This window comes from Littorina saxatilis, linkage group LG16, assembly GCF_037325665.1.
Source record: "Littorina saxatilis isolate snail1 linkage group LG16, US_GU_Lsax_2.0, whole genome shotgun sequence".
In the NCBI taxonomy this organism is placed as follows: Eukaryota; Metazoa; Mollusca; class Gastropoda; order Littorinimorpha; family Littorinidae; genus Littorina; species Littorina saxatilis.
In genome coordinates this window covers 4,249,639-4,276,125 of record NC_090260.1, presented here as the reverse complement: position 1 = coordinate 4,276,125, position 26,487 = coordinate 4,249,639, and the positions used below count along the sequence as shown (strand labels likewise).

Here is a 26,487-nt window from a genome sequence, read left to right as displayed (position 1 = left end):
TCGCTCTCGCTCTCTCTTTCATTTTATTTTAATAATTTTTTAAATTACTTTTTTAATTTACATTTTTGAGTCACTTGAGAAAAAGTGACTCTATGTAATCGGTCAGTGTTAGTCTGTCCGGCCGGCCGTCCGGCCGGCCGTCCGGCCGGCCGTCCGTAGACACCACCTTAACGTTGGACTTTTCTCGGAAACTATCAAAGCGATCGGGCTCATATTTTGTTTAGTCGTGACCTCCAATGACCTCTACACTTTAACGATGGTTTCGTTGACCTTTGACCTTTTTCAAGGTCACAGGTCAGCGTCAAAGGAAAAATTAGACATTTTATATCTTTGACAAAGTTCATCGGATGTGATTGAAACTTTGTAGGATTATTCTTTACATCAAAGTATTTACATCTGTAGCCTTTTACGAACGTTATCAGAAAAACAAGGGAGATAACTAGCCTTTTCTGTTCGGCAACACACAACTTAACGTTGGGCTTTTCTCGGAAACTATAAAAGTGACCGGGCTCAAATTTTATGTGAACGTGACTCATTGTGTTGTGAATAGCAATTTCTTCCTGTCCATCTGATGCCTCATATAATATTCAGAACTGCGAAAGTGACTCGATCGAGCGTTTGCTCTTCTTGTTTATATAAAAAACAATTCTGCACTCCTTTCTCGCTCTCTCTGTTTGTTTTATTTTAATTTTTTTTAATTTTAAACGTTTTTAAAAATTATTATTTTTTCCTTTTTTTCTAATTCTGTTTTGTTATCTCAACTCAACTCAACTCAAATTTTATTGGCTTCAATTTTCATAGAAGAATTTGTCTTGCGCTTGGGAGAAAGTAAGAGTATAACATATAAAAACAGCATTCATATCACATTTCATGTATCACACACAGTAATCACTAGTATAAGCCTACAATTATCACATTTGTACCTGTATCATACATACAAATAAATAGTATCACATTTCCACGTATCACACACAATATATACATTACATAACATACAGCAAGCTTCCATCTCCCGCGCCCCCCCCCCCTCCCACACATACATATCCTCGCACGTGCGTCGACTCCATACAAATGACATCATCAGTCCATTAACTAAAATGCACAATGACTAGTAGTGGGTACATGATACTTAATACGTGCTCAACTAGACCTGCTAACTAAAATAATAACAGAAACAAAAACAAGGACTGGGCACAACATTTACACGTGTGTGACCTACTTACATCAAGTGCCTGTGATCTATAAATAACAATGATTGCGTTTAAAGTAAAACATGAATAATGCCGATGTTTGCTAACAATGAATACATAACAACTAAGATAAGAATGTATGTGCTTTCATAATATGATTATTTTATAAAACACAGTGGGGAAATTTGGAAAATAATTTTTATACGGAACTGCGCACATCGAGTCGAGCTCTGTAGCGTGTGTGTTCGGAGGCAGGAGACACACATGGCTGTGGATATTAATTGTTCGGTGGATTAAAAAGGATACCCCGACTTCGGCAGGGCAGAAGGAGGTACAAGACGGTGTGCTGTATTGCTGTGTGTGAGTGTGCTGTGCAGACCTTCTGTGCATGTTCTATTCTAGTCTGTCCGTAGGCTTCCTCTGATGCCAGGAGGCTCCCATTTATACGGATAGTTTCGAGTTTTGATAGTTTTGACCATGGGCAGCGCCATTTTGTTGTGAAATACGTCATCAGTTTGTGTACACAGGAAGTTGTGACATCCGTCACCCTATGGGAGGTGTGAAGGCAACATTGTTCATCAGTAGAAAGTTGTACAATCCGTCACCCTATGGGAGGGGTGAAGGCAAAATTGGTCATCACTGAGTTTGTGTAACACAGGAAGTTGTGAAATACGTCATCCTATGGGAGGCGTGACGGCAAATTGTTCAACAAAAACATCATAGGTCGTACTGTGCAGAGTCAACCGCAACAAACCCAAACCGGGTCATTCATTCTTTGCTGTATTTGAGTGACTTATATACCGACATTTTTATATTTAGTCAAGTTTTGACTAAATAATTTAACGTAGAGGGGGGAATCGAGACGAGGGTCGTGGTGTATTTGTGTGTGTGTGTGTGTGTGTATGTGCGTGCGTGTGTGTGTGTGTGTGTGTGTGTGTGTGTGTGTGTGTGTGTGTGTAGAGCGATTCAGACTAAACTACTGGACCGATCTTTATGAAATTTGACATGAGAGTTCCTGGGTATGAAATCCCCGAACGTTTTTTTCATTTTTTTGATAAATGTCTTTTATGACGTCATATCCGGCTTTTCGTGAAAGTTGAGGCGGCACTGTCACGCCCTCATTTTTCAACCAAATTGGTTGAAATTTTGGTCAAGTAATCTTCGACGAAGCCCGGACTTCGGTATTGCATTTCAGCTTGGTGGCTTAAAAATTAATTAATGACTTTGGTCATTAAAAATCTGAAAATTGTAAAAAAAAAATAAAAATTTATAAAACGATCCCAATTTACGTTCATCTTATTTTTCATCATTTGCTGATTCCAAAAACATATAAATATGTTATATTTGGATTAAAAACAAGCTCTGAAAATTAAATATATAAAAATTATTATCAAAATTAAATTGTCCAAATCAATTTAAAAACACTTTCATCTTATTCCTTGTCGGTTCCTGATTCCAAAAACATATAGATATGATATGTTTGGATTAAAAACACGCTCAGAAAGTTAAAACAAAGAGAGGTACAGAAAAGCGTGCTATCCTTCTTAGCGCAACTACTACCCCGCTCTTCTTGTCAATTTCACTGCCTTTGCCATGAGCGGTGGACTGACGTACGATGCTACGAGTATACGGTCTTGCTGAAAAATGGCATTGCGTTCAGTTTCATTCTGTGAGTTCGACAGCTACTTGACTAAATATTGTATTTTCGCCTTACGCGACTTGTTTCTTCTTCCCGTGGGGGACCGGATCCAATTTCTTGAATGTTGAAGGTCCCGCTTTTGATTTGTATGTTGCTTACTTTGTCATTTTGTGCTTATTTGTCAATTGTTTGCTGGTTCGTTCGTTTAATTTGTTTATTTGTCATGTTGCTTTACTTGTTTATCATTTATTAGACATTTGTATTAGAAGTAAGGACCGGTTGTAAGAAAAGGCGTCGCCTTAAACCTCTATCCTTAAAAAAATAAAGTTCCATCATCATCATCATCATCATCTCTCTCTCTCTCTCTCTCTCTCTCTCTCTGTCTCTCTGTCTGTCTCTCTCTCTCTCTCTGTCTCTCTCTCTCTCTCTCTCTTTCCCTCTCTCTCTCTTTCTCTCGCTCTCTCTCAGTATGGTTTGAAACTGTTAAGCGTGACTCAAGGTCGCGGATTAGGTCACAGGTCAACTGTTTGTGCAGAGACGGTATCCATGTCCCACCCCCGTGTCACCACGGGCGGCCCGTTAAGGTCAATGCTTGTTGTTGGTGTTTCTGGTGAGTACACTTTCATTGTCATCTTGTTCTTTTTGTTCTCTTGCTCGTAGTCTGTAGTTTATTTGGTACAATCTCTGTAGGGGTTTAGAATGTGTGAGCAGACACATTAGATTAAAAAAACGAAACCAGCATTTGTTACTAGGTCCTTTTCTGGCAAGTCTAATAACTGCATAATTAGTGTCTCCAATGACATAACATTGCATATACATTTAGCACAATGTGCAATCATAAAGCTCGAACACCTCCGTGTGCACGCATGCGCACGACAAAGAACCCAAGGTCACAGCGAATGGCTTCAAAACACGAATACACGCATGTAAGAAAAAAAAACACATCCAAAACATGGGTAGCGCCGTACTGTATGGCAGTTCGCTTTCGAATATAAAAATCTTATCCTTAACCTTATTCTTCCAAAACTATCCCACACTGATCTTTGTACTATGGCGTTTATAGTAAAACTAAGCTGCCCTAGAACAGCAGCAGAGTCATTTGGTCATAGAGATTACCTCTGTACCGAAGCCTTGTAACTGTGTCTGGAGAATGGATAACCAGTTGTACGTCACACGTTCTATTCTCCATCTCAACAGACACTGCATTTCTCCCTGGCTCGTGCTGATCTCACACGCTGCCTCGCCTTTCTTGTTTCTCTGCAGACAAGCAACATTCCACTTCCAGCAACCGCCACTCAGCAAAACATGACTGCGACAAGTGTCGCACCCTATTACAACATTAATACTGGTGTCATTTCACTCAAACTGAATTTGCTATTTAAGGCGGTCCCCTGTCTGGCACAACTCTTGGATTAAAGACTTTAACAGGGATCACGTGACTTCCACTCAAATAAGGGTACCCCAATCGACTTGATGAAAACGAAAAGAACCTATTGAAAATCGACGAAAAAAATGATATGCACAACTTGGCAACTTTTACACACGTTAAAATTGCCGCGAAACCTCCCGTTTTTGACCCCCCATGCGATCGACACCTGCATCAGTAGGAATAGCATAGCACATGAAATACGCAAGCCAGCTAAACAAAACAACATGTTCTGGGAAGATAATTTAAGTTATTGAGACAGCCTAGTGCACTAAGGGATTTATAGAGCAAATCGAGAAAATTCATTATTGAACGAAGCGCATAGCGCTGAGTTCAATAATTATTTTCGAGATTTGCTCTATAAATCCCTTAGTGCACTGGGATTGTTTCAATAACGATATTGTCAGTACCGCCAGATAAAAAAGAAGATTCAAAACGCACATTTTGCTACGCGCATTTGAATAGGCATAACTGTGTGGTCAGGTCGTGTACAGTAAGATCTACTTTTGTGTGGGGTGTCTCAAGTGTGTCGTGCTTTCGTCACACGCATTTTAATTTCTGTTGGTAAATTCCAGTGTAGCGTTAAGCTGAACAGTTATGATCTTTCAGAGAGACCTCATTTGAACTCGGAGAAAGGACTGTGCTCTTCGTTATTTGCGATTCGAAACCTCCAGTCGAGCTTCGACGGATTGACTGTGCGGAGTGACTCCCCTTGAATTGACTACCCCCCGAAGGACTCGACGGTTAGCACATTTTCAAAATAAATGTGGCATATTTCTCGTGTTGTATCTTCACTCATCGGGGAGTCTGATACTAAATATGAACGGTAAGAATGCTCTGAACCCTACACGTATTATATCCCCATCGTTTTTTCGTTCACATTTGCCCAACATGTTAATTTGCTGAGCGGGGTTTATGTCGTCTGCTAGGCTAGGGCAATCGAACCACTGCAGTCTGCACGAATGAGGCAGGCTGGTACTAAGTCTTATATATGGTAAGAACGTTCTGAACCCTACACGTTTTCGATTACGATTGTTCTTGCCTTGAAATAATAATTCGGAAACCATTCATTTACTGAACTGATGCAGTCGTATTTCAGTGTAGTCTGCTACGTATGACCGAGTCGATCGAGTCAGTCTTCCAAATGCTGTGTACGTTATCGGAATAACACTTGTGTTTTCTGTTAGCCGCTGGGAATTGTATACTAACTCATCATTTGGTAATGTGGATGATAAGCTACATGCCACTAACACGGCATATGAGAAGAATCTATGCAAGTCGGCGAAAATGAGATGAAACACAGCGGCTTCTATTTTTAGATCAGTGGCACTGTGGCACAGGCACATGCAATCTGTCAGAAAAAAACCCACTTCTGCTTTAATTGAGAAGCAGGGAATTTATGGTCATTTGGTATTGTGGAGAATATAAGCTACATGTCATTAATTAATTCTGAGGATGAGAGCACAGTCTCGCTTTGGCAAAGGGCGGAAGAATACGCTCTGTGGAAACATCGCCATTAGCCAATCAACTGGTTCACATCAGTTATGTGACACCAGTACTTACTGACAATTGATTTTACTTTTTCCTCGTTAATAATATGCTAAGTTGTGTATATAATTTTATTTAGTCGCTTTTAAACTATTCCTTGGCCTTCCGTTTTTGTCACGCCGATTTTTGGAGTAATCTAATTTGAGCGATGGTCACGTGATTCCTGTGTATATATCTTAAATCCAAAAGGGGTGCCAACTAGTAAAGTGGACGGCCCTAAATGGCATTGACAGCTAGAATGAAATGACACAAGAGTTAAAGCTTGAATTAGTTTGTGTGCTCAGTTTATATCGTCTGCCATACACTGGGCGATAGGGGGTGGGGCGGCGTAATCTATCTATCGTGATTGTGAGTGTGTGTTTGTGTGCTCAGTTTATATCGTCTGCCATACACTGGGCGATAGGGGTGGGGCGGCGTAATCTATCTATCGTGATCGTGAGTGTGTGTTTGTGTGCTCAGTTTATATTGTCTGCCATACACTGGGCGATAGGAGGTGGGGCGGCGTAATCTATCTATCGTGATCGTGAGTGTGTGTGTGTGTGCTCAGTTGATATCGTCTGCCATACACTGGGCGATAGGGGGTGGGGCGGCGTAATCTATCTATCGTGATCGTGAGTGTGTGTGTGTGTGTGTGTGTGTGTGTGTGTGTGTGTGTGTGTGTGTGTGTGTGTGTGTGTGTGTGTGTGTGATGCGCGCGCGCTCGCGCGTGTGTTTGTGTATATATGTGTGTGTCTGTGTGCGCGTACGAGCATGTGTGTGTGTATGTGTGTGTGTGTGTGTGTCACAGTGTGTGTGTCACAGTGTGTGTGTGGTAGGAGTAAGGGGCAAGGCTATCGTTGTAATGGTGTGTGTGTAATGCGTGACATAACTTAAATATGCTTTTGGTCAGCCTTTCACAAAAAAATGGCGTTTTTGTTTTGTTTTATCACAGTTTGTTACATCACGATCTCTTTGTCAGCAGGTACCTGTGCGGCTCTATAATTCCGTATTATTAAATCGGTTGTGTTTACACTTCACATTTACTTTATTTGGTAAGTTCTATTGCAAGAGCACAAATACACATCACCCTTCTACCCACGCCCATTACACCATCAAGAAATACAGCCCATCAAACACACCAGATAGCCCCTCCCCCCTTCCACACACCCGTACCAATAAGACACACACCGTGAAATAACAAACGTCGTCCACATTGTTTTTACTATTCACTGAGACTCGGCGTGTATGAGCCACATGTAGGCGCCCGAACAAACTGATGACAGTGACTCGTTCAGGTAACTCACCCTGAGGGCAGCACGACTGTGGCTGAGACGCACAGTTTTCTGAAGTGTGGTCTGGGTCACATTGAAGAGCTTGAGCACCAAGATGTCAGTCTTCACTAACCTGCAGTACTGCCGTTTCCATATCTATCAGGAAGTACAAAAAAGTGCATTATTTGTATGCACATACAGTATATACACAGATAGGCGCACACACAGATAAACACACTCACGCACGCACGTACGCACGCAAATACGCACCCCCTACCAAACACACACACACACACGCGCGCGCGCGCGCACACACACACACACACAAGATGTCGTGAAAAACTTGCCTTTGAGGAGCATTGTGGGTCTAGCACGTCCATCCAACCCTCCTTGATGACGACATTCGCTGAGGGGTCCATCCTGTGAGTCTGGAACCAAACAGTGTTACATGTGTTTTAGCGGTACCTAAACTTAGCGCACTGTTTTTGTCCCGAAGTAGGGGGTGGGTGTTTAATAGGTACTGTACCCTGTCCGGGATCAGTTCACCATTGGAAATAGCGATATTTTGTTGCTTGGTATAAAATTGATAGTAGGACTTGTTTCGGTGGAAAACATCTATTACACGGTAGAAATTAGGATTTTAGAGTTTAAAAAGGATTTAGGTTTGGAACTTTGTTCACAATGTTGATAACCTATGAGTGTTTGGTATTGAATGATGCGTCGTAGAATTTTTATGTTATTGATGTATATTTTTATAGCGTATTTGATGTAGTTTCCTTAGTGCAGGAGTTTTTGTGTATTTTCGAGGAATTTAACTGTAGCTTCTATGGAGGCTGACAGCAGCCTCGAAACTCTCCCCCCTCACCTTAACCTTCCTAACCCCTCTTCCTGTCGACCTGATCATTTGGTTCTAGGTTGGCTGTACCTTCTCTGACATCACTAACGTACTTTGTCGTTGTTTTATTGCGGTCGACATTTCGCGCTGACTAAACTACACGTGCGCTGGGTTTTTCCACAGCCCCCCCCCCCCTCACCTTACCCACCTTCCCTGTTGACCTGGTTATTGCTTCTAGGTTGCATGCATCTTTTCTGATATTATTAATGAAGAGACTTGTAGGATCAGCAAAAAGAACTAGTGCTCATGAATATGCATGGCGTATTGATAATGATTATTGTATTGGTTAAATTTATATTGTTCATAAGGGTTTAAGCGTGTTTTTATTAATTTTTTGTATGCATGTTATATACAGTAACAACATTAAGAACGTTAACAAGCAGACTGCTTATGGACACGTTCCAAAACTAATAAGGGTCGAAGAGAATAATAGGCTGCATAAGTTATGTAATGTTTTGATACATATATTTTTATAGCTTGTTTTTGAAGAAGAAATCGGGAATTCTCTGTGGAATGAAGGGACTATGTTTTAGGCGTATTAATTTGATAAGTAATTTGTTCCTGATATTCTCGTTGTGGCGCGAATCTTCTCTCTCTCTCGTCTGGGTATTCTCGGTTCGCGGTTCGCGGTTCGCCACTCTCAGCTCTCAGCCCCGGTCAACGAATAGTCAAGGTATGACGACTTTAACTTTAATAGGATAGGGAATTAGGATGTATACTTTGTAATATGTTTTGATCATTTCTTAAAGTAAATTCTTAAATTGTTTTCCTGAATTGTGTGTGGTATGCTTCAAGATTCTTTCTTGTCTAAAGGTTTTGAACGTGGAACTAGAATGTTAATTTCTCTCTAGTCTAAACCTGTGTGATCTCTCTCTCTCGCTCTGTCTCTCTCTCTCTCTCTCTCTCTCTCTCTCTCTCTCTCTCTCTCTCTCTCTCTCTCTCTCTCTCTCTCTCTCTCTCTCTCAACCGCACGTTTGTTGTAAAGTGTCCATCACCATTGTACACCATGACGACGCCACGCACACAGAACAATACGCACAACATACAGGCACACACACAACACACACGCAACTCTCCCCCACACACCCCACACGCGCAACCACCCCCCGTGCGATACATCCACCATCTGTGTCTTTTTCTTTTTGACACATGCGTTGTTGTGTGTGCGAGTGCCTCATCAGAGTGAAACATAGAAACAAATCAAGAAAACAACTACTTTTTGTCTTCATAGTTTGATAACAAATGTTCATCACTTGGTTAAACATGGAAAAGGGCAACTCAAGCTCTGCTTAGATAACTGCTTTTACTTTCTTCTCGTATGTACAAGTTGCAAAGTATTTCCTACATTGTGATTTTCTGTGCCGAATGTTAATTGGTCTCTTCCACGTTTGTCCTGGGTGGCCGAGTGGTAACGCACTTGCGCTCGGAATCGAGAGGTTGCGTGTTCGACCCTGGGTCAGGCCGCTATTTTCTCCCCCCTTTCCTAACCTAGGTGGTGGGTTCAAGTGCTAGTCTTTCGGATGAGACGAAAAACCGAGGTCCCTTCGTGTACACTACATTGGGGGTGCACGTTAAAGATCCCACGATTGACAAAAGGGTCTTTCCTGGCAAAATTGTATAGGCATAGCTAAAAATGTCCACCAAATACCCGTGTGACTTGGAATAATAGGCCGTGAAAAGTAGGATATGCGCCGAAATGGCTGCGATCTGCTGGCCGATGTGAATGCGTGATGTAATGTGTAAAAAATTCCATCTCACACGGCATAAATAAATCCCTGCGCCTTGAATATGTGCGCGATATAAATTGCATAAAAAAACATTTAAAAAAAATTAAAATCCCTGCGCTTAGAACTGTACCCACGGAATACGCGCGATATAAGCCTCATATTGATTGATTGATTGATTGTCCAGTCAAATGTGAGGGCACCCTTATTTGAAAGGCGTTCGCGTGATCCCTGCTGTAAAAGAAATCTTTAATCTGAAAGGTGATCTAGGTAGTCAAATGGACGGCGTGGTATGACATAAACATGTTCAATGAGTCCCGCTGTTTCTGAAAGTTCACCATGTGCACTTTGCAGATTACTGTACTACCGTACATAAGCACTTTCATAATGCATGTCAACTCTTTTCTCGCATGCAAAGGTGCACATACGCTTCAAGCGATTTGTTTAAGAATTATTTTGTGAATGATGTATGTTGCCTCACTAGCGGTAATGACAAGCACTGGCCATTGAACAACAAGTCGTAGTTGTTCCCCTTGTTCCCCTCACTGTACGTACCTTGCTGCTTGGTGTGCTGTGGGTTTGTTTGTTTTTACACCCCCGGTATAGGGGTGTGTATAGGATTCGGTCGATGTGTTTGTTTGTTTGTGTGTTTGTATTCGCTTATAGATCTCAAGAATGAACGGACCGATCGTCACCAAACTTGGTGAACAGGTTCTATACATTCCTGAGACGGTCCTTACAAACTTTGGGACCAGTCAAACACACGGTTAGGGAGTTATTGGTGGATTAAGATTCTACAAGGACTTATAGAGGGACATATTAATGGTCAAAGGGAAATAACCTTCTCAGTTGGTGGCAGTGACAATGGTAAGGACGGGGGTGTTTTTCCTACCTCGGAGGAATTTCTTGTTTGTTTTAATTGTTGAGTTTTTTTCTTCTGCTTGTTTGTTGTTGGTTGTTGGTTGTTTGTGTAGGGGAGGGGCCAGGGAGCACTGTGGTTGATGGACTTGTATTTTTGGGTAAATCGCTTTTGTGTTAGCGAACCATTGGCACTTTCAAATACAATTTTTGCCTCGAATACTGTGTATCAGCTATTGAGAACTTAACCATAATCGATAACACGTCATTCAGAGTTGAAAATACCACCACTACAACAAGTACAACCTTACTTACTGAGTGCTGCCCGAACAAGAACACCAACAATAAAAGAACAGGGGAACGACCAATGACTGGAATAAAACACACACAAACAACCAAACCCCACCTAGCATATAACCACGTCATGTCTCAAATAGACTCTAGTTCTGGGGACAGAAACACCAAGTTAGCATAGTATCCAAAACCACTACCGAAGAAAAGAAATTATCAAAAAACAATGCTCAAACCAGGCTGAGCTAATTGGATACCATCAGTGCATGATGCATTACATATAGCAGTGACCACAACAACAACAACAGCTCCAGCGACATACACCACTCAGCAGAAACAGTCAACAGCTACAACCCCTATCACTATCATAACAACCACAGCCTCTGTTACTGAGAGCCTCCAAGAGGGAAACAACAGCAACGTGTTCAACCTACATCGGACACAAAAACAAACTACAAGGGAATCAGTGTACCTCCGACACGGGGAGGGGGGGTGGTGTGGGCTGAGAGCTATTCTTTTCATATGAAACACAACACACTAACCGTCACAAACGTCGACAGCATGGTTTTAAAAGTAACTGCTCCTAATCCGGTTTTCTATCGGGGACGGGAACAGCGCGGGCTCAAAACCATGCAGTTGTCGCTGTCGTCGTGGGTTCGGCCCCCAAAGTTCGGCGAGGGATTTATTTCTCAGAGTCAACTTTGTGCAGACTTTCATCGGGCACTCTTGCACACGATAACGATCCCAAGTCCCAGGGCTTTGAAATATGTATACACGAATGCAGATAAAGGAAAAAACAAGTCGAGTGAGGCAAAATTAATACATTTAGTTAATTTGTCAAAGTCACAGGATCTTCTCCTTCGTTCATGGGCTGAAACTCCCACGTTCACTCATGTTTTTGCACTAGTGGGTTTTTACGTGTATGATCGATTTTACCCCGCCATTTTGTTTAAGATATTGCAAGTATAATTTATGTAGAAATAGTTTGGAAATATTGTATAAATCTTTTATTCTGCCACACTTCGATTACGCTGATGTGTTATGGGACAATTGTACCGAAGCCTTATCAGAAACACTTGAAAAATTACACCTTGAAGCATTACGTGTTATAATTGGCGGTGTGCGGGGAACAAGCCCTGATAAGATTCACAAAGAAAGTGGTTTTTGTAGTCTAAAGAAACGTCGAAAACGACATGAATTAATGCTATTTCACAAAATTGTTAATGGTTAATGTCCACAATATTTGCTTAACCTCTTGCAACCACTACTCTCAGGCTTAAATCCTTACCACAGAAGACGGCCACTGGAAAGATTCGTATCAGCACATAGGGCAGACATATTCTGAACATCCTTCATCCTATTCTCCACAGTTTTATGGAATGATTTGCCTGATGTGATTAAAACAACAAATTCAATAAGCGAGTTTAAGCATTATTTACAAAGTCCTGATCATAGTGTACCAGCTTATTATTATTTTGGAAAACGACAGACAGAAGTTCAACACTGCAGAATGCGTTTAAATATTAGTAACCTTAATTCAGACTTGTGTAAACGCCATCTAAAAGATAACGCACAGTGTGCTTGCGGTGATCCAAATGAAACATCCGAACATTATTTATTAAACTGCACTTTGCATGCAGATGCTCGTCTGACAACAATCAATTCGTTGCCTGTTCATTTCAGACGCGTGGAAATATTATTAAAAGGTAGCGAGCATTATTCTGTTCGTAATAACATATTGATATTTGAGTCTGTCCAATCGTTTATTGTTAAATCTGGTCGATTGATTTGATGGATGTGTTCACGCATTGATAGTGTATACGTGTGTGGGCAGGCGTATGTGTGCCTCCACACTGCCTCTCCCTGTGTTATCGTATTTGATTACATAAGCAGCGTATAAGTAATGATTATTATCGTTTGTCTCGTATTTTACATGTTAACGAATTACTGCCTTCCATAAAAAATTGTTACATTTACCTGAATTTACATGTTGCATGTCTTAGACTTGATGCTCTCTTCCTATGCGCTTTCGTCCTAGTCTAGTGGTTGTTAGTACTTTCTTCCCCGGCCTCCCCCTCCCTTTTCTTTTTTATCTTCTGTAGATTCCTTTGTTCCTATTTAGCTCCCCATCCCCATTCTTTCAATTTGTTCTTCTGGTTTATTGTTGTTATGTCCACCATTACGAAAATGTGTGTCATTTAGTACTGTTCTGGTCACGTGATATAAGCATTTGCTTGAGTGCGTGTCCTAGCTGTGTGTTTTGAACTGTTCATGCGAAGAAATCCTGAATAAAATGTTGTTTAATAACGTTCAGTTTAAGTCACCGTTTCGACAGTTTAAGTGGAAAAAACATCAACAAACGCCATTTTAGAGTGTACGTGTGGTCCACACTCTGTACAATCTTAACCAAATATTGCTAACAAATATAGTTTCGGACAAACAAACAGCTAGCAGATCTTAAAATAACCATATGTTTCAGACCAGAACATATCACTTAAAACAATATCTTTTTTTTTTCAATTTCATGTGTTTAAAGGCACAGTAAGCCTCCCGTAAACCATCACAGATACGGTCAGGCTTTTACACACAGTACAAACACCCTTTTATTTAAACACTCACCGATTGAGAACATCTTAGGTGCCCTCCGTAAAGAGCGAACAATTTTCAAAGAATTTATTTTTGCGTGGTTTATCTTACCCCTGAGCCATCGTGAACCCGTGTGATCCAGTTTCCCTTTTTCACAATGTCAGTTAGTCATTTGAATGCGACTCGATGTGAGCTTATTTACAATAGCACGTTTTTATGCACGAAACAAACGGCTGTGGTTCACAAGAACTCTAGCGATGTGTTACACGACACTTGAGATTGCCACAAGTTCTCAAACGTCGTATAGTTGTGTTCTTTTATTCTACGTCGCCCGTCTTCGCAGCAACAGAAAACAACTCGTCAAATTGAGTTCCAGGATTTATTCAGCATTCAATACATACAACTGCACAACGTAGCAGAACTCAAATAGAAGTTTTTTTTACATACAAATCGCGCTGGCATATATAGTAAATACTCAATCTCGAGAATATTCCAGACCGAACATGATACAACTACATTATACGAGCCGTGCATGGACTAAACTAGCGACATTCTCTATGACGTACATCAAAAGCGCCGACGCACTTAATCCGAACGAACGCCACGAACTCACGACTAAAACAGCGTGGTAAACAATTTGTTTTGACAGGACTAGAAAGTTCACATGCATTCTCGTCCAAGCATAAATATTGTGTTTACAAAATATAATATCGGTACTTTCCCACAAAGTACAAATAAGTCAACTACATGCAACACACAAAACTGAACCAAAGCTCAGCAACGGTAGCGTTTCCTAACATTACCCCCAACACCAGAAGAAATTTACCTAATTTCTTTCAATCATTGAAACACTACCTGTACACATATTATGTTTACATAACAGATTGAAATCCAGGTATGTACATTAGTCTGTTGGAGAATGAACACAGTTTTACTCACATACTCGGCTGAGAAAATCTGCTCCAACATTATCTGAACCCTTGATCGATTCCACTCGCATATCAAAGTTCTGCAAGTACATCACCCACCTCATGATACGATTATTCACAAACTTCGCAGAGTTCAGGTAGGTGAGGGGTTTGTGATCAGTCTGAAGCACGAATTTCACCCCTTGGAGGTAGAGTTCAAATTTCTTGATTCCCCACACGATGGCTAAACACTCTTTCTCCATGGTCGAGTAGTTCTCGGCTCCTGACAGCTTCTTGCTGGCATAGCTGACCGGAAACGGTTTACCTCCATGCTCTTGCATCAGCATGGCGCCGATCCCTTCGTCCGATGCGTCTGTACGCAAGATGAACTCTTTGGCAGTATCAGGAAGGCGTAGCACCGGGTCTCGTGACATCAGGTCGCGCACGGTCTGGTATGCCTTCTCCTGAGCTGGTCCCCAGAGTATTCGGTTGGGGCATCCTTTTCGGGTCATGTCCGACAAAGGCGCCGTTATGGCGGCGAAGTTTGGAATGAACTCTCTGTAGTACCCAGCCAATCCAAGGAAGGATCGCACCTGCTTCTTGGTTTCAGGACGTGGCGCATTGAGGATCTTGGTGACGTTTTCCAACAAAAGCCCCTTTTGACCTTCCTTCAGTGAATGACCTATGAAGTCAACATTGTCGGTCCCCAAATTGCACTTGCTGGGTCTCACGGTCAGATTAGCTTTTGTCAGGCGGGAAAACAGTTCCCTCAAAGTCTCCAGATGCTCTGCAAAGGTCTCCGTGTGGACTAGCAGATCATCCCAGTAGTACACAACATTCTTCATTCCTTTGAGCATTTTTCGCATTCCCCTCTTAAGGGTAGCACCACTGTTCACCATGCCAAAAGGCATCCGCAGGCACTCATACGTTCCGTCTGGAGTTGCAAAGGCGGTCTTTGGTATGTCCTCTTCGCGCACAGGAATCTGCCAATATCCCTTGCTGAGATCGATCTTCGAGAAGATCTTACTGCCGGTTAACTGTCGGAATAGATCAGTTGCCGTCGGCATTGGTTCAGGGTCAAACACGGTGATCTTATTCACTTTCCTGAAGTCAATGCATACCCTGTTTGTACCGTCTTTCTTCTTGACAACAACAACGGGAGATGAGTAAGGGGATGATGACTCACGGATGACCCCCATCTTCAACATGTTGTCGATGTCCTTCTTCAAGGATTCCCGAGCCTGAAACGGGATAGGGTATGGTTTTGAGCGAACAGGAACGTCAGATGTGAGGTTGACTTCGTTTTCGACAAAGGACGTAGAGCCTGGAACATCAGAGAAGCTATGGGTGAAGTCGCCCATAAAATCATGCAGCTCCTTCTGCTGGTCTTCCGTCAGGTCAGGTCCTAACTTGACGTCATCCACTCCCTCTTTCTTGTGGAGGTCTCCCAACTCCAGTAGTTCCTCACCGTCGAACTCGTCTAGTTCGGCTGGTTCTTCCACCATTGTTGCGACCTGTACTGCTTCCGGAGGTCTCTCCACATACAGTTTCAGGAGGTTAGCGTGGTAGATCTTGGACTTCTTGCCGACATTCACCTTGTAGTCGTTGATCCCTACCACGGCCTCAACCTCGTATGGGCCTTTCCACTGCATCAGTAGTTTGTTGTGATCAGTGGGAAGCAGTATCAGCACTTTGTTACCTGGTGTAAACTTCCTGTTTACGGCTTTGCGGTCGTAGTAGTGCTTTCCACTATCCTGAGACTTTCTCAAGTTTTCTCTCGCAATCTCGAGAGTCTCCTCCAGTTTCTCTCGCAACTCGAACACGTACTGGTAACTGTTCTTCACTTCAGGTGTGTCCACATCTTTCGTCCACAATTACTTTAGTATCTGCATCGGGCCTCTCACGGTCCGCCCGTACACCAGCTCGAACGGGGAGAATCCAGTGGACTCTTGTGGCACCTCCCTGTATGCAAACAGCAAGGCATTAATGTAGCGATGCCACTGCCTTGGCTGCTCACTGCATAGTTTCTTAAGCGTGGACTTCAGCGTCGCATTGAATTTTTCGACCAGCCCATTGCACATCGGGTGATAGGGTGTCGTAGTCAAGTGACGAATGCTCAGCAGCCTGTTGACCTCTTCCATGCATTCAGAGACAAACTGTGTCCCCAGGTCTGTGAGGATCTCTTCAGGAACCCCAATTCTGCTGAAAATGTCCACAAGTGCCTCGGCAACAGTCTCGGTGTCAATTTTCTTCAGAGGCACGGCTTCTGGGTACCTGGTTGCATAGTCTACCAAGGTCAGTACCCAACGATGACCCTCTTCACTTGGCGGTTTGATCTCGCCGATGAGGTCAATGGCCACCCTCTTGAAAGGTCGGTCGATCAAAGGCATCTTCTGCAACGGCACTTTCGGGACCCTTCCTCGAGGTATGGTTTTCTGGCAAATATCGCACGATCGGCAGAATCGAGTCACATCTGCATGCAGTCCTGGCCAGTAAAACGCAGCCTGGATTCTGTCCGATGTCTTCTTGACCCCCAGGTGACCTCCCATAATAGAGTCGTGGGCCACCTCCATCACCTGGCGCCTAAGTGGTTGAGGCACCAGAACTTGACGTAATGGCTTCCCACAGTTGACTCTCGCGTGCTGGAACACTCTGTACAGGATCTTGGCCTTTACTTCAAAGTGCACAGTGCCTTCGCCCTTAGTCATCTCCTTGACAGGACGACTCCTGTACTTTGTCAAGGTCAAATCAGCTTCCTGTAGCTGAATCAGCCGATCCCTGTCCACAACAGCAGTTGCAGAACTGTTGGTGACCCTGAGTGGCGTAGTTGTTTTGTCCTTCTTCGCCTGGGCTCTGGTCGTCACAGCGCTTACAACCTGCGGCTGGTCGCGGCGATGCACAGTTGCTCTGTCATCTCGTAACAGTTCGCTGATATCTTCATTCGCGAATGGCAGTGGGTCTTCCTCCTCAACAGCAGGCTGAGCTGCGCCCATTCTCCATTCGACATCAGGGTCATCAGGACGTCTCGCACCCCCAATGTTCCCAATTAATAGATCGTACAAGGGCTTCTTCAGGCAGACGGCCTCAACTTCTCCGGTGAAGTATGGAGTATCTATCTGGATCTTCCCGTCAGCAAATGCTGGAAGTTTCGGTGCCCTGTGTTGCATTTGCTGCTGGTTATCTCTTAGGCGTGGTGCCTCGTGCTCATTTTGAACACGCGCCATTTCTGTCTGAAGCTCTAAGCGCTTCATCTCCATTTTTTTTTTTTTGAGCTCTAAGCGTTTCAGCTCAATTTGCCTTTCTCTTTCTTCCCGCTGCGCTTGTCTTTCTTCACGCTGCGTTTGTCTTTCTTCACGCTCACGCTGCGCTTGTCTTTCTTCACTCTGCGCTTGTCTTTCTTCACGCTCACGCTGCGCTTGTCTTTCTTCACGCTGCGCTTGCAGTCGTGTCTGGGACTCGACGAACTCCGTCAGCTGCTTGCCTTTCAGTCCCAGTTCAACTCCTTTTGCCCAGAACTCAGCCATTCTGGTCTTTTCCGGTGCGTTCGTCTGTATTCTTTCACAGCCCCGAACGTAGACGAATGTAGTCTTCTAAAAGAACACAGTCTCTACTGCACCTCCGATGCTTCTCTCGTCGCTGGTCACCTTCGTAGACGCAGGCTGCCACCCTCCTCGTCTAACGTGACGGCGCACTCTGCTCACGATACGTACACGACGTACCCCAGTCGTATTTCGTAGTATTAATGCACTAGCTCCGCGACGAAGTCCGTCTCGTCCAAACGGCAGCTAACCTCTGTAATCCCGATACACTCCGGCGTCGCTCACCGTACCGAGCTGCGGCGATTACCAAACTCTTCACCAGTCACACCGAATCCACGGTTCCGTAGTCTCAATACTGATCCCTCAGGATACACCCGATTGATGGCTACCTCCTGTGACTGTCTTGACACTGGTCCTTGTTGCTGGAAAACCCTTGGCCCCCAATTGTTACACGACACTTGAGATTGCCACAAGTTCTCAAATGCCGTATAGTTGTGTTCTTTTATTCTACGTCGCCCGTCTTCGCAGCAGCAGAAAACAACTCGTCAAATTGAGTTCGAGGATTTATTCAGCATTCAATACATACAACTGCACAACGTAGCAGAACTCAAATAGAAGGGTTTTTTTACATACAAATCGCGCTGGCATATATAGTAAATACTCAATCTCGAGAATATTCCAGACCGAACGTGATACAACTACATTATACGAGCCGTGCATGGACTAAACTAGCGACATTCTCTATGACGTACATCAAAAGCGCCGACGCACTTAATCCGAACGAACGCCACGAACTCACGACTAAAACAGCGTGGTAAACAATTTGTTTTGACAGGACTAGAAAGTTCACCTGCATTCTCGTCCAAGCATAAATATTGTGTTTACAAAATATAATATCGGTACTTTCCCACAAAGTACAAATAAGTCAACTACATGCAACACACAAAACTGAACCAAAGCTCAGCAACGGTAGCGTTTCCTAACACGATGGCTTTTGACTGTTGAGAGGAACGGCGATATGCCGCATAAACCGTCGTCTGCTACGACCCTTGCGTGACCCTGCTTCCGGGCTTTTCTTTTTTCACACTTTCACAACTTCGAATTGCACTGATCTTGTCTTGATGAAAAAAGAATTCTTTTATGATTAAAGAATGTTTATGTAACAAGCTGTCAATTTATTATTTAGATTTTAAAAGTTAGGTCTAGCGCAAAAACGCACCACGGTCCAAAAACATTCTGATAATCATCGATCCACGGCTATTGCCAGTTTAAGGGAAGTAACTCATTTTTGACCTGAGTTCAGGATGGGTCCAAAAAGTGTTCGAGACAATCTGCAAAATTAATTCTTTAAAAATTGCTCCCTCTTTACGTAGGGCACCTAGGATGTTCCCGTTTGGTGAGCGTTCAAATGGAAGGGTGTTTGTACTGTGTGTAAAAGTCTGACAGTATATGTGATGGTTTACGGGAGGCTTACTGTCCGGGCGTGATTTCCGGGATATTCATAACAGCCGTCCAGCACCAAAACGAGGCGCCATTGTTGTAAAGGGCCAAGTCCACGAAAATAAATTCTTTGACAATTTCTCACGCTCGACAGAAAGCAGCCAGGATGTTCCCGTTCGGTGAGCGTTTAAACGGAAGTATGTTTGTACTATATGTAGACGCTCGGGGAGCTCTGTGGTGGTTTACGGGAGGCTTACTGTGCCTTTAATCTTTCTTTATTTGGTGTTTAACGTCGTTTTCAACCACGAAGGTTATATCGCGACGAGGGAAAGGGGGGAGATGGGATAGGGGAAAGGGGGGAGATGGGATAGAGCCACTTGTTAAGTGTTTCTTGTTCACAAAAGCACTAATAAAAAAATTGCTCCAGGGGCTTGCAACGTAGTACAATATATGACCTTACTGGGAGAATGCAAGTTTCCAGTACAAAGGACTAAGGCCAAAAAAAAATAGGTCTGTTTACGGTAACATAGGCCAAAAAAATAGGGTCGGTAGGTCGGGATTTTTTTGTTTTTTTTTTTTTTCAAAAAACCATATTTTTACGTTATTTTGCCAAAAAAACAAGAATTTTTTTTTACTATTTTTTTTTCCCCAAATGCAAAAAAAAAAGTCTAGGGTCGCGCGAAAAAACTAGGGTCGGTCGGGTTACCGTAAACAGACCTATTTTTTTTTTTTTTTGCCTAAACATTTCTTACATACTGCTTGACTAAAATCTTTACAAACATTGACTATATTCTATACAAGAACCACTCAACAAGGGTAATAAGTAAAGAATTTTATGGGTGAGAAAAGGACAGTAAAAGGACTTTGGGGAGGCAGAAATAGAGAAGAAACAAGAAAAAGATCCTAATTAGGTTCACAGCATCGAGAGTGATGCGACCTTCTCTCAGAAGTTAGTAGAGAAGGCTCCCCCATCCACCACCCGGGGGACGCGCCTCTACGCCAATTAGGGGGCGCGAGGACTGTGCCTTTAATGTACAAGATCGATCCTGGTTCAATGGTTTCAGGGAGGTTCAAACAAATTCACACACATGAACTGACTTACGCTTTCAGTCAATAGTCAGCGTTGAAATCAATCAACTTGTGTGTTGTTCCATCAGTTTTGATAATCGTAGCGGTACATGTCACCAATAGCACTACTTGTTTTCCTCTGAACACGCCACAAATAACACTACTTGCTGTCCTCTGAACACGCCACATATAACACTACTTGCTGTCCTCTGAACACGCCACATATAACACTACTTGCTGTCCTCTGAACACGCCACATATAACACTACTTGCTGTCCTCTGAACACGCCACATATAACACTACTTGCTGTCCTCTGAACACGCCACATATAACACTACTTGCTGCCCTCTGAACACGCCACATATAACACTACTTGCTGTCCTCTGAACGTGGGGACTGAGTGTTTCAGTCAGTGTTCACAGTGATACAGAGACACACATCACAGCACATCACTCCATGGCCTCTGAGTGTGTTGGCTGAGTGTTTCAGTCAGTGTTCACATCACATCACGCGATGGCCTCTGAGTGTGGTGGTGAGTGTTTCAGTCAGTGTTCACATCACATCACGCGATGGCCTCTGAGTGTGGGGGCTGAGTGTTTCAGTCAGTGTTCACAGTGATACAGGGACACACATCACATCACATCACTCCATGGCCTCTGAGTGTGGTGGCTGAGTGTTTCAGTCAGCGTTCACAGTGATACAGGGACACACAACACATCACATCACTCCATGGCCTCTGAGTGTGGCAGTTGAGTGTTTCAGTCAGTGTTCACAGTGTTACAGGGACACTCAACACTCCATGGCCTCTGAGTGTGTGTGTGTCAGGGGGGGGGGGGGGGGGGCAAATCCACAGCCGCAGACCTGTTACTCCAGCATGCAGAACAGCAGCAGGTCCCGCACAAATGTCACGAGTGTCTCTCAGCTGAGTTAGTTATCAGAATGAATATGATGAACGTATTCCTGCAAAAATCGTCATTGCCTTGAGAGGACTTATACTTCACTCACATCGCTCTACAACACTTCACCAATAGACACAGTGACACACACCGAGCACAGACAACTACACTCCATTAAGGTTGTGGTCTTGGCGACGGGTCCTCACAGACTAACACGGACCTCTGACGACACCGCTATGTAAACCACATCAGACATGCGCAATCAACACAAACACCCCCCTCTCTGTCAATCAACACAAACACCCCCCTCTCTGTCAATCAACACAAACACCCCCCTCTCTGTCAATCAACACAAAACACGCCCCTCTCTGTCAATCAACACAAACACCCCCTTCTCTGTCAATCAACACAAACACCCCCCTCTCTGTCAATCAACACAAACACCCCCCTCTCTGTCAATCAACACAAACACCCCCCTCTCTGTCAATCAACACAAAACACGCCCCTCTCTGTCAATCAACACAAAACACCCCCCTCTCTGTCAATCAACACAAACACCCCCCTCTCTGTCAATCAACACAAAACACCCCCCTCTCTGTCAATCAACACAAAACACACCCCTCTCTGTCAATCAACACAAAACACGCCCCTCTCTGTCAATCAACACAAACACCCCCCTCTCTATCCAGCCGTGTGTTGTTGACGACGAGTGTTCAAGAATTGAGACTGAGCTCTGACAAGACCAGTAGTGGAATGCATGAATGGAGACTATCAAGCTAGTTGGGAACTAAATCCAAAGTTCGAAACTATCGCTCTAGTGCGCAATGCATGGCACGATATTTTCAAATGTTCCGACCTAAGTTGGTGACTAACTTGCCCAAATTTGGTCCTCCTCCGAGGAGGACCAAATTCCTTAGTTTCGAACTATTGCAAAAACACAAATGGCGGCCGCCATGACAGTCTTTGATTTTGCTGTACAAAAAAATCAAATATTCGGCAGTCCGACGCATGAACCAAAGAATGATGTCGACAAAGAAGTTGAAACATTGATTGCGCTTTGGAGGGGGTTCAAATACAAGTCGTGAAGTGACCGGCACAGCTGATTTGGGACACGATCTACCCTGAGTCGGGAGATTTGCTATGAACATTGACTAAATTTCCACTTTTTACATCAGCGACTGTACAAATTTGGCTTGTACATCTTCCTGTCGCTGATTTTAATCGGTTTGGATCATCCAACAGGTAAGAGCAAGATTCATCCGTTGTGTGCGTGTAGTTTGTGTGTCCCACGGTGTGTGTGTTCGTTTGTGCGCCTCGGTGTGTGAGTGTGTGTCAGATTATATTGCAATAATACATTTGTTAGAAAGTGAGAGCAAGGGTAGATCTAGATCTATGGGCCAGGCAGTACTGTCTGAGTGTCTCCGAAACCGTGTTCAGTGTCATAGGAAAATAGGCCTACGAGCCATTGTGTAGTGGTGACGATGAAAGATACAGTTGTTGTTTTTCTGACAGTGACATTGACAATGAACGATCGTCAATGCATCAATGATTATGCACAGCAGCATCGGTTTCTTCGGAACTGTGCACTGTTGACTGAATTTCCCACGGTGGAGCAATGAACAGTAGACACTAAAACAAAGCTAATCTAATGCATTTAAGCATCGCTGTAGATCTATCTCATTCAACTAACAATATAATGCAGTGAATGGCAAATCTATCTCTGAATGAACTGTTGTGTATCCTTATTTGCTGTAAATGTCCTGGCTCACACTGCACTCCCAACATTAGAAGTATGTTTTCTAAGCTGAATGCATGTATAATTTGATATAGTAAGTGTGTAAAGCCAAGAGTAACACTAACTGGCCCAAAACAATTTTTTGTGTGTATACAAATGAAGAAAGAAACTGACTTCACTTGAATCACTGCCACTGAAAGTGTGTCTATTGTGTATTTTTAGAAGGGTTATTCAACAATGACTTATTTTTCTGTTTAAATACTCGATATTTACTCTGCATTCATGAACAGAGTCAGAGGTAAATGCTGCTGTATAAACTATGATTGTGAAAGAGGGGATAAAAGAATCAATGAGCGAGTGGTTTAATTATAATACAGTTATTATTTATTGTTAATTAATTATTTTATGGTGTGTTTTTTCAGGCCTCCTAAGAAACCAGAGATGATGTGTGATGAAGTGTTCATACAGCTCTTGCATTCAGATATATAATATATGGATTCTGGAGAGGATTCAGACTGAGTGGACATGCTGCTTTACAGACTACCATGAAGAGTAAGTCACACATTTCTGTACCACTACCAAGTACCTGCTTGTGCCTATTAAATTGTTATTGTAAAATTGATTTATGATATGTAAATTGGCACTGGTGATAGTAGTTTGAAGCTGTGTAGATGTTTTTGGCAGACTTTTGTACGTTGTGTTGTAAAGAGATCTGCGTTTCACATTAGATGCACTTACAATCTAGATAGATACATTCAGCTATGTCAACACTTGTTACATCTGAATCTGAGAGTAGTGGCAGGAGATGCAAGTTTATTGACACAAAAACATTACGGCTTTGTATAAAATAAATTCTTACATCTGTATGTATCCTTGCATAGTACAATTTGTACTATTTATACAAAATGGTACATAAAGCTTGGTTTTAGTTCTCTTTCTCTTCTCAAATCCTTTGCCACTATTCTTAAAGTAAATTACACAGTGTGAATGAACTAATGCAGCACAGGAAAGTAAAACAAAATTGCAAGATAAAATGAAATCATTACTAATTTACTGGAATTATTTTAAAGGCACATACAGTTATTCTTCCCTTGGCTCACCATCCTAGATCTTGCCAGGCTTTTACATGGAATAAGAATGAATCTGTTCACTCGGATACTTCTACATTCAACACCCTGGCTTCTTCCTGCTCAGAGTTAGATTTTGTTGTGGAAACCACTCTCAGATTAACAAAAATGTTACTTCTTTACTTCTGCGAGTGACTTTTGAGAAATTCGTTCATAAACAAAATTCAACTATGCACATGAAGCAGTCACTGACTGTCAGGGTGTCAATATTTTATGTGTCTGGGTGAAGTTATGTTCCTATCCCATGTACAACTGGCCAGATCTGAAATGGCCAAAATCAATGGGATCAACACACATCCCCAGAATCTTCATCACTGGAAAATGTGGTGGGTTGAATGTATTTTAATAAAAAGGCTGACAGGCGAGTGCTTTGGATCCTGAAAGTTCTGTTTTGGACTGAAATCGAGACACATTTCCTAATGAAACTCAAACTGTATAGTGTTGATGCTGAAGAGCGAAAGTGTGTGGGTTGAGGGCACACTTGGTTTTGACTAAAATCGAGAAACATTTCTGCCGAGCACAAAGTTCATACACGCACAGATTTTTTTAATAGTTTAGATTACAATATCACACACACCATCCCCGATCCCAATGGTCATGTGAAGAGCAAGTGCTTCCTCACCCCCCCCCCCCCCCACACACACACACACTGCTCAACACGTACACACCTTCTCCCCCCAACACACACCCTCCCCTCGCTAACCAAAACCCATCCCCGTGAATACTGAAGGTGCTCAGCTATATGTTTTCTTTATTTTTCAGGAAGGACCGCTACATTAAGGGAAGGCTGTTTGCACCTTGGTTCCTGGGTTCGCTGGGGACGATGATCAAATTCAGAGTACCATCACAATTCTGTGCTTTTCCATCTGATTCGGCTGAGAATGCTTGCAGAGGTTTCTACACTACCCGTCATAAAAAGTAGGCAGATGCGTTTGAGGGCAGATCTTACTGATGAGGCTGTTGATTGAAAAACCAAGTATATGACTGAAAAGGCCATTAATTTCCCTACTTTATTCAGAAACAAAATTGGGTTTTCATGACGTAGTGTCTATGCAGTGAAACCTGCAACACAGACACCCCCCCCCCCCCCTCCCACAAATCAAATTCACAAAATCAAGCTTCCCGTGTTAAAATCAACAACACAAATCAGAACAACTAAACCGAAACATGTTTTGCATGTCATTAGACAGAACAATCAAATCTTTATCCAAAACAGTCCGTTTTGTTCACATATATCTTGTCTAACATGAACGCTATGGCATGCTGAGCGTGTAGTTGTCAATCCTCTCAGTTTTTGAAGTCGTTTTAGCGGGTAATGAGACCAAAAATGGTACATTTCAGAACTCCTCAACGCATTGTCTTAAAACTGTCAGTGATTTGTGCTAACACACGTCGTTAAGTACAAAAATGAGACCAAAAAATGGTACATTTCAGTAACTCCTCAACGCATTGTCTTAAAACTTGTCAGTGATTTGGGCTAACACATGTCGTTAAGTACACACGGAATCTCAAGTCATGTGAGATATTAGTTCTGCTGTTGCGCGACATGCCAGAACGAATTTTAAAAATAAAAATGTACCCTGTCCAATGAACTGAATTTGTAAAAAAAATTAGCATGCATTAAGAAAAATGAAAGCTTCAATTTACCTTTAATTTCATACATTTTCAACTATGACTGTTCACAGCGCACTTGTACGCACACACACATTCTTGGAAAATGCTCTTTCAAGAGCCATGATCAGTTAAGCGTGTCAGCCGTGAGCTTTTCTAGGCGTAGGCCTACATTTGCGCTCAGCGCTCTGAATGAGGCAAAATATTAATGTTCGCGTTGAAATCCTCATACCGCCAATGTCTGATAAAATATGTACATGAAATTTAATTGTGTGGCGCATCTGTTATTGTTCTTGAAGATAACAACAAATTAATTGTTTTTCAATGAGTCAGCGAAGACCTACCATCAATTTAAGAACTCTTTCTGGCATGTCAATTAACAGCAGACTAATGTCTCAAATGACTTTAAAATCCGTATGAACTTTCCCACATGTGTTACTACTGTTAGCACAAATCACCGCAACGTTGAAGGCAATGCGTTGAGGAGTTACGAAAACGTACCGGTTTTTGTCTCATTACTGCCTTTTACAGCTTCTCAGAGGAATGACACCTACACAAATCAACATGCCTTAATGTCAGTGTTAGACCAGATATGTGAACAAAACTGACTGATTTGGATGCAGATTTGATTGTTTTTTCTATTGACGTGCAGAAGATGTTTTGTTTTGGCAGTTCTGATTTTTTGTCAATTTTAACGCGGGAACATTGATTTTGCGAATTTGATTTTGCAGGGTGTCTGTGTTGTATGTTCCACT

General features: G+C 42.7%; 2 protein-coding genes across 3 annotated transcripts in view; both read right to left on the bottom strand.

Annotated features, from left to right (window-relative positions):
• LOC138950256 (uncharacterized) overlaps window positions 1-26,487 on the bottom strand; it is a 228,632-nt gene that overhangs the window by 130,762 nt on the left and 71,383 nt on the right. The window lies entirely within an intron of this gene.
• Window positions 1-26,487, bottom strand: part of LOC138950249 (uncharacterized) — a 179,880-nt gene that overhangs the window by 100,389 nt on the left and 53,004 nt on the right. The window contains exons 1-2 of one of the 2 annotated variants that reach the window (XM_070321984.1): window positions 7,087-7,235; window positions 3,946-4,086 (exon numbers count right to left, since the gene is read on the bottom strand). The exons of the other annotated variant lie outside the window; for it this stretch is intronic. Of the exons in view, the coding sequence (XP_070178085.1) occupies window positions 3,946-4,035 (90 nt within the window). The 5' untranslated portion in view covers window positions 4,036-4,086; window positions 7,087-7,235. Of the gene's footprint in view, window positions 1-3,945; window positions 4,087-7,086; window positions 7,236-26,487 lie in introns of those variants that run through there. 2 annotated transcript variants of the gene reach the window in all.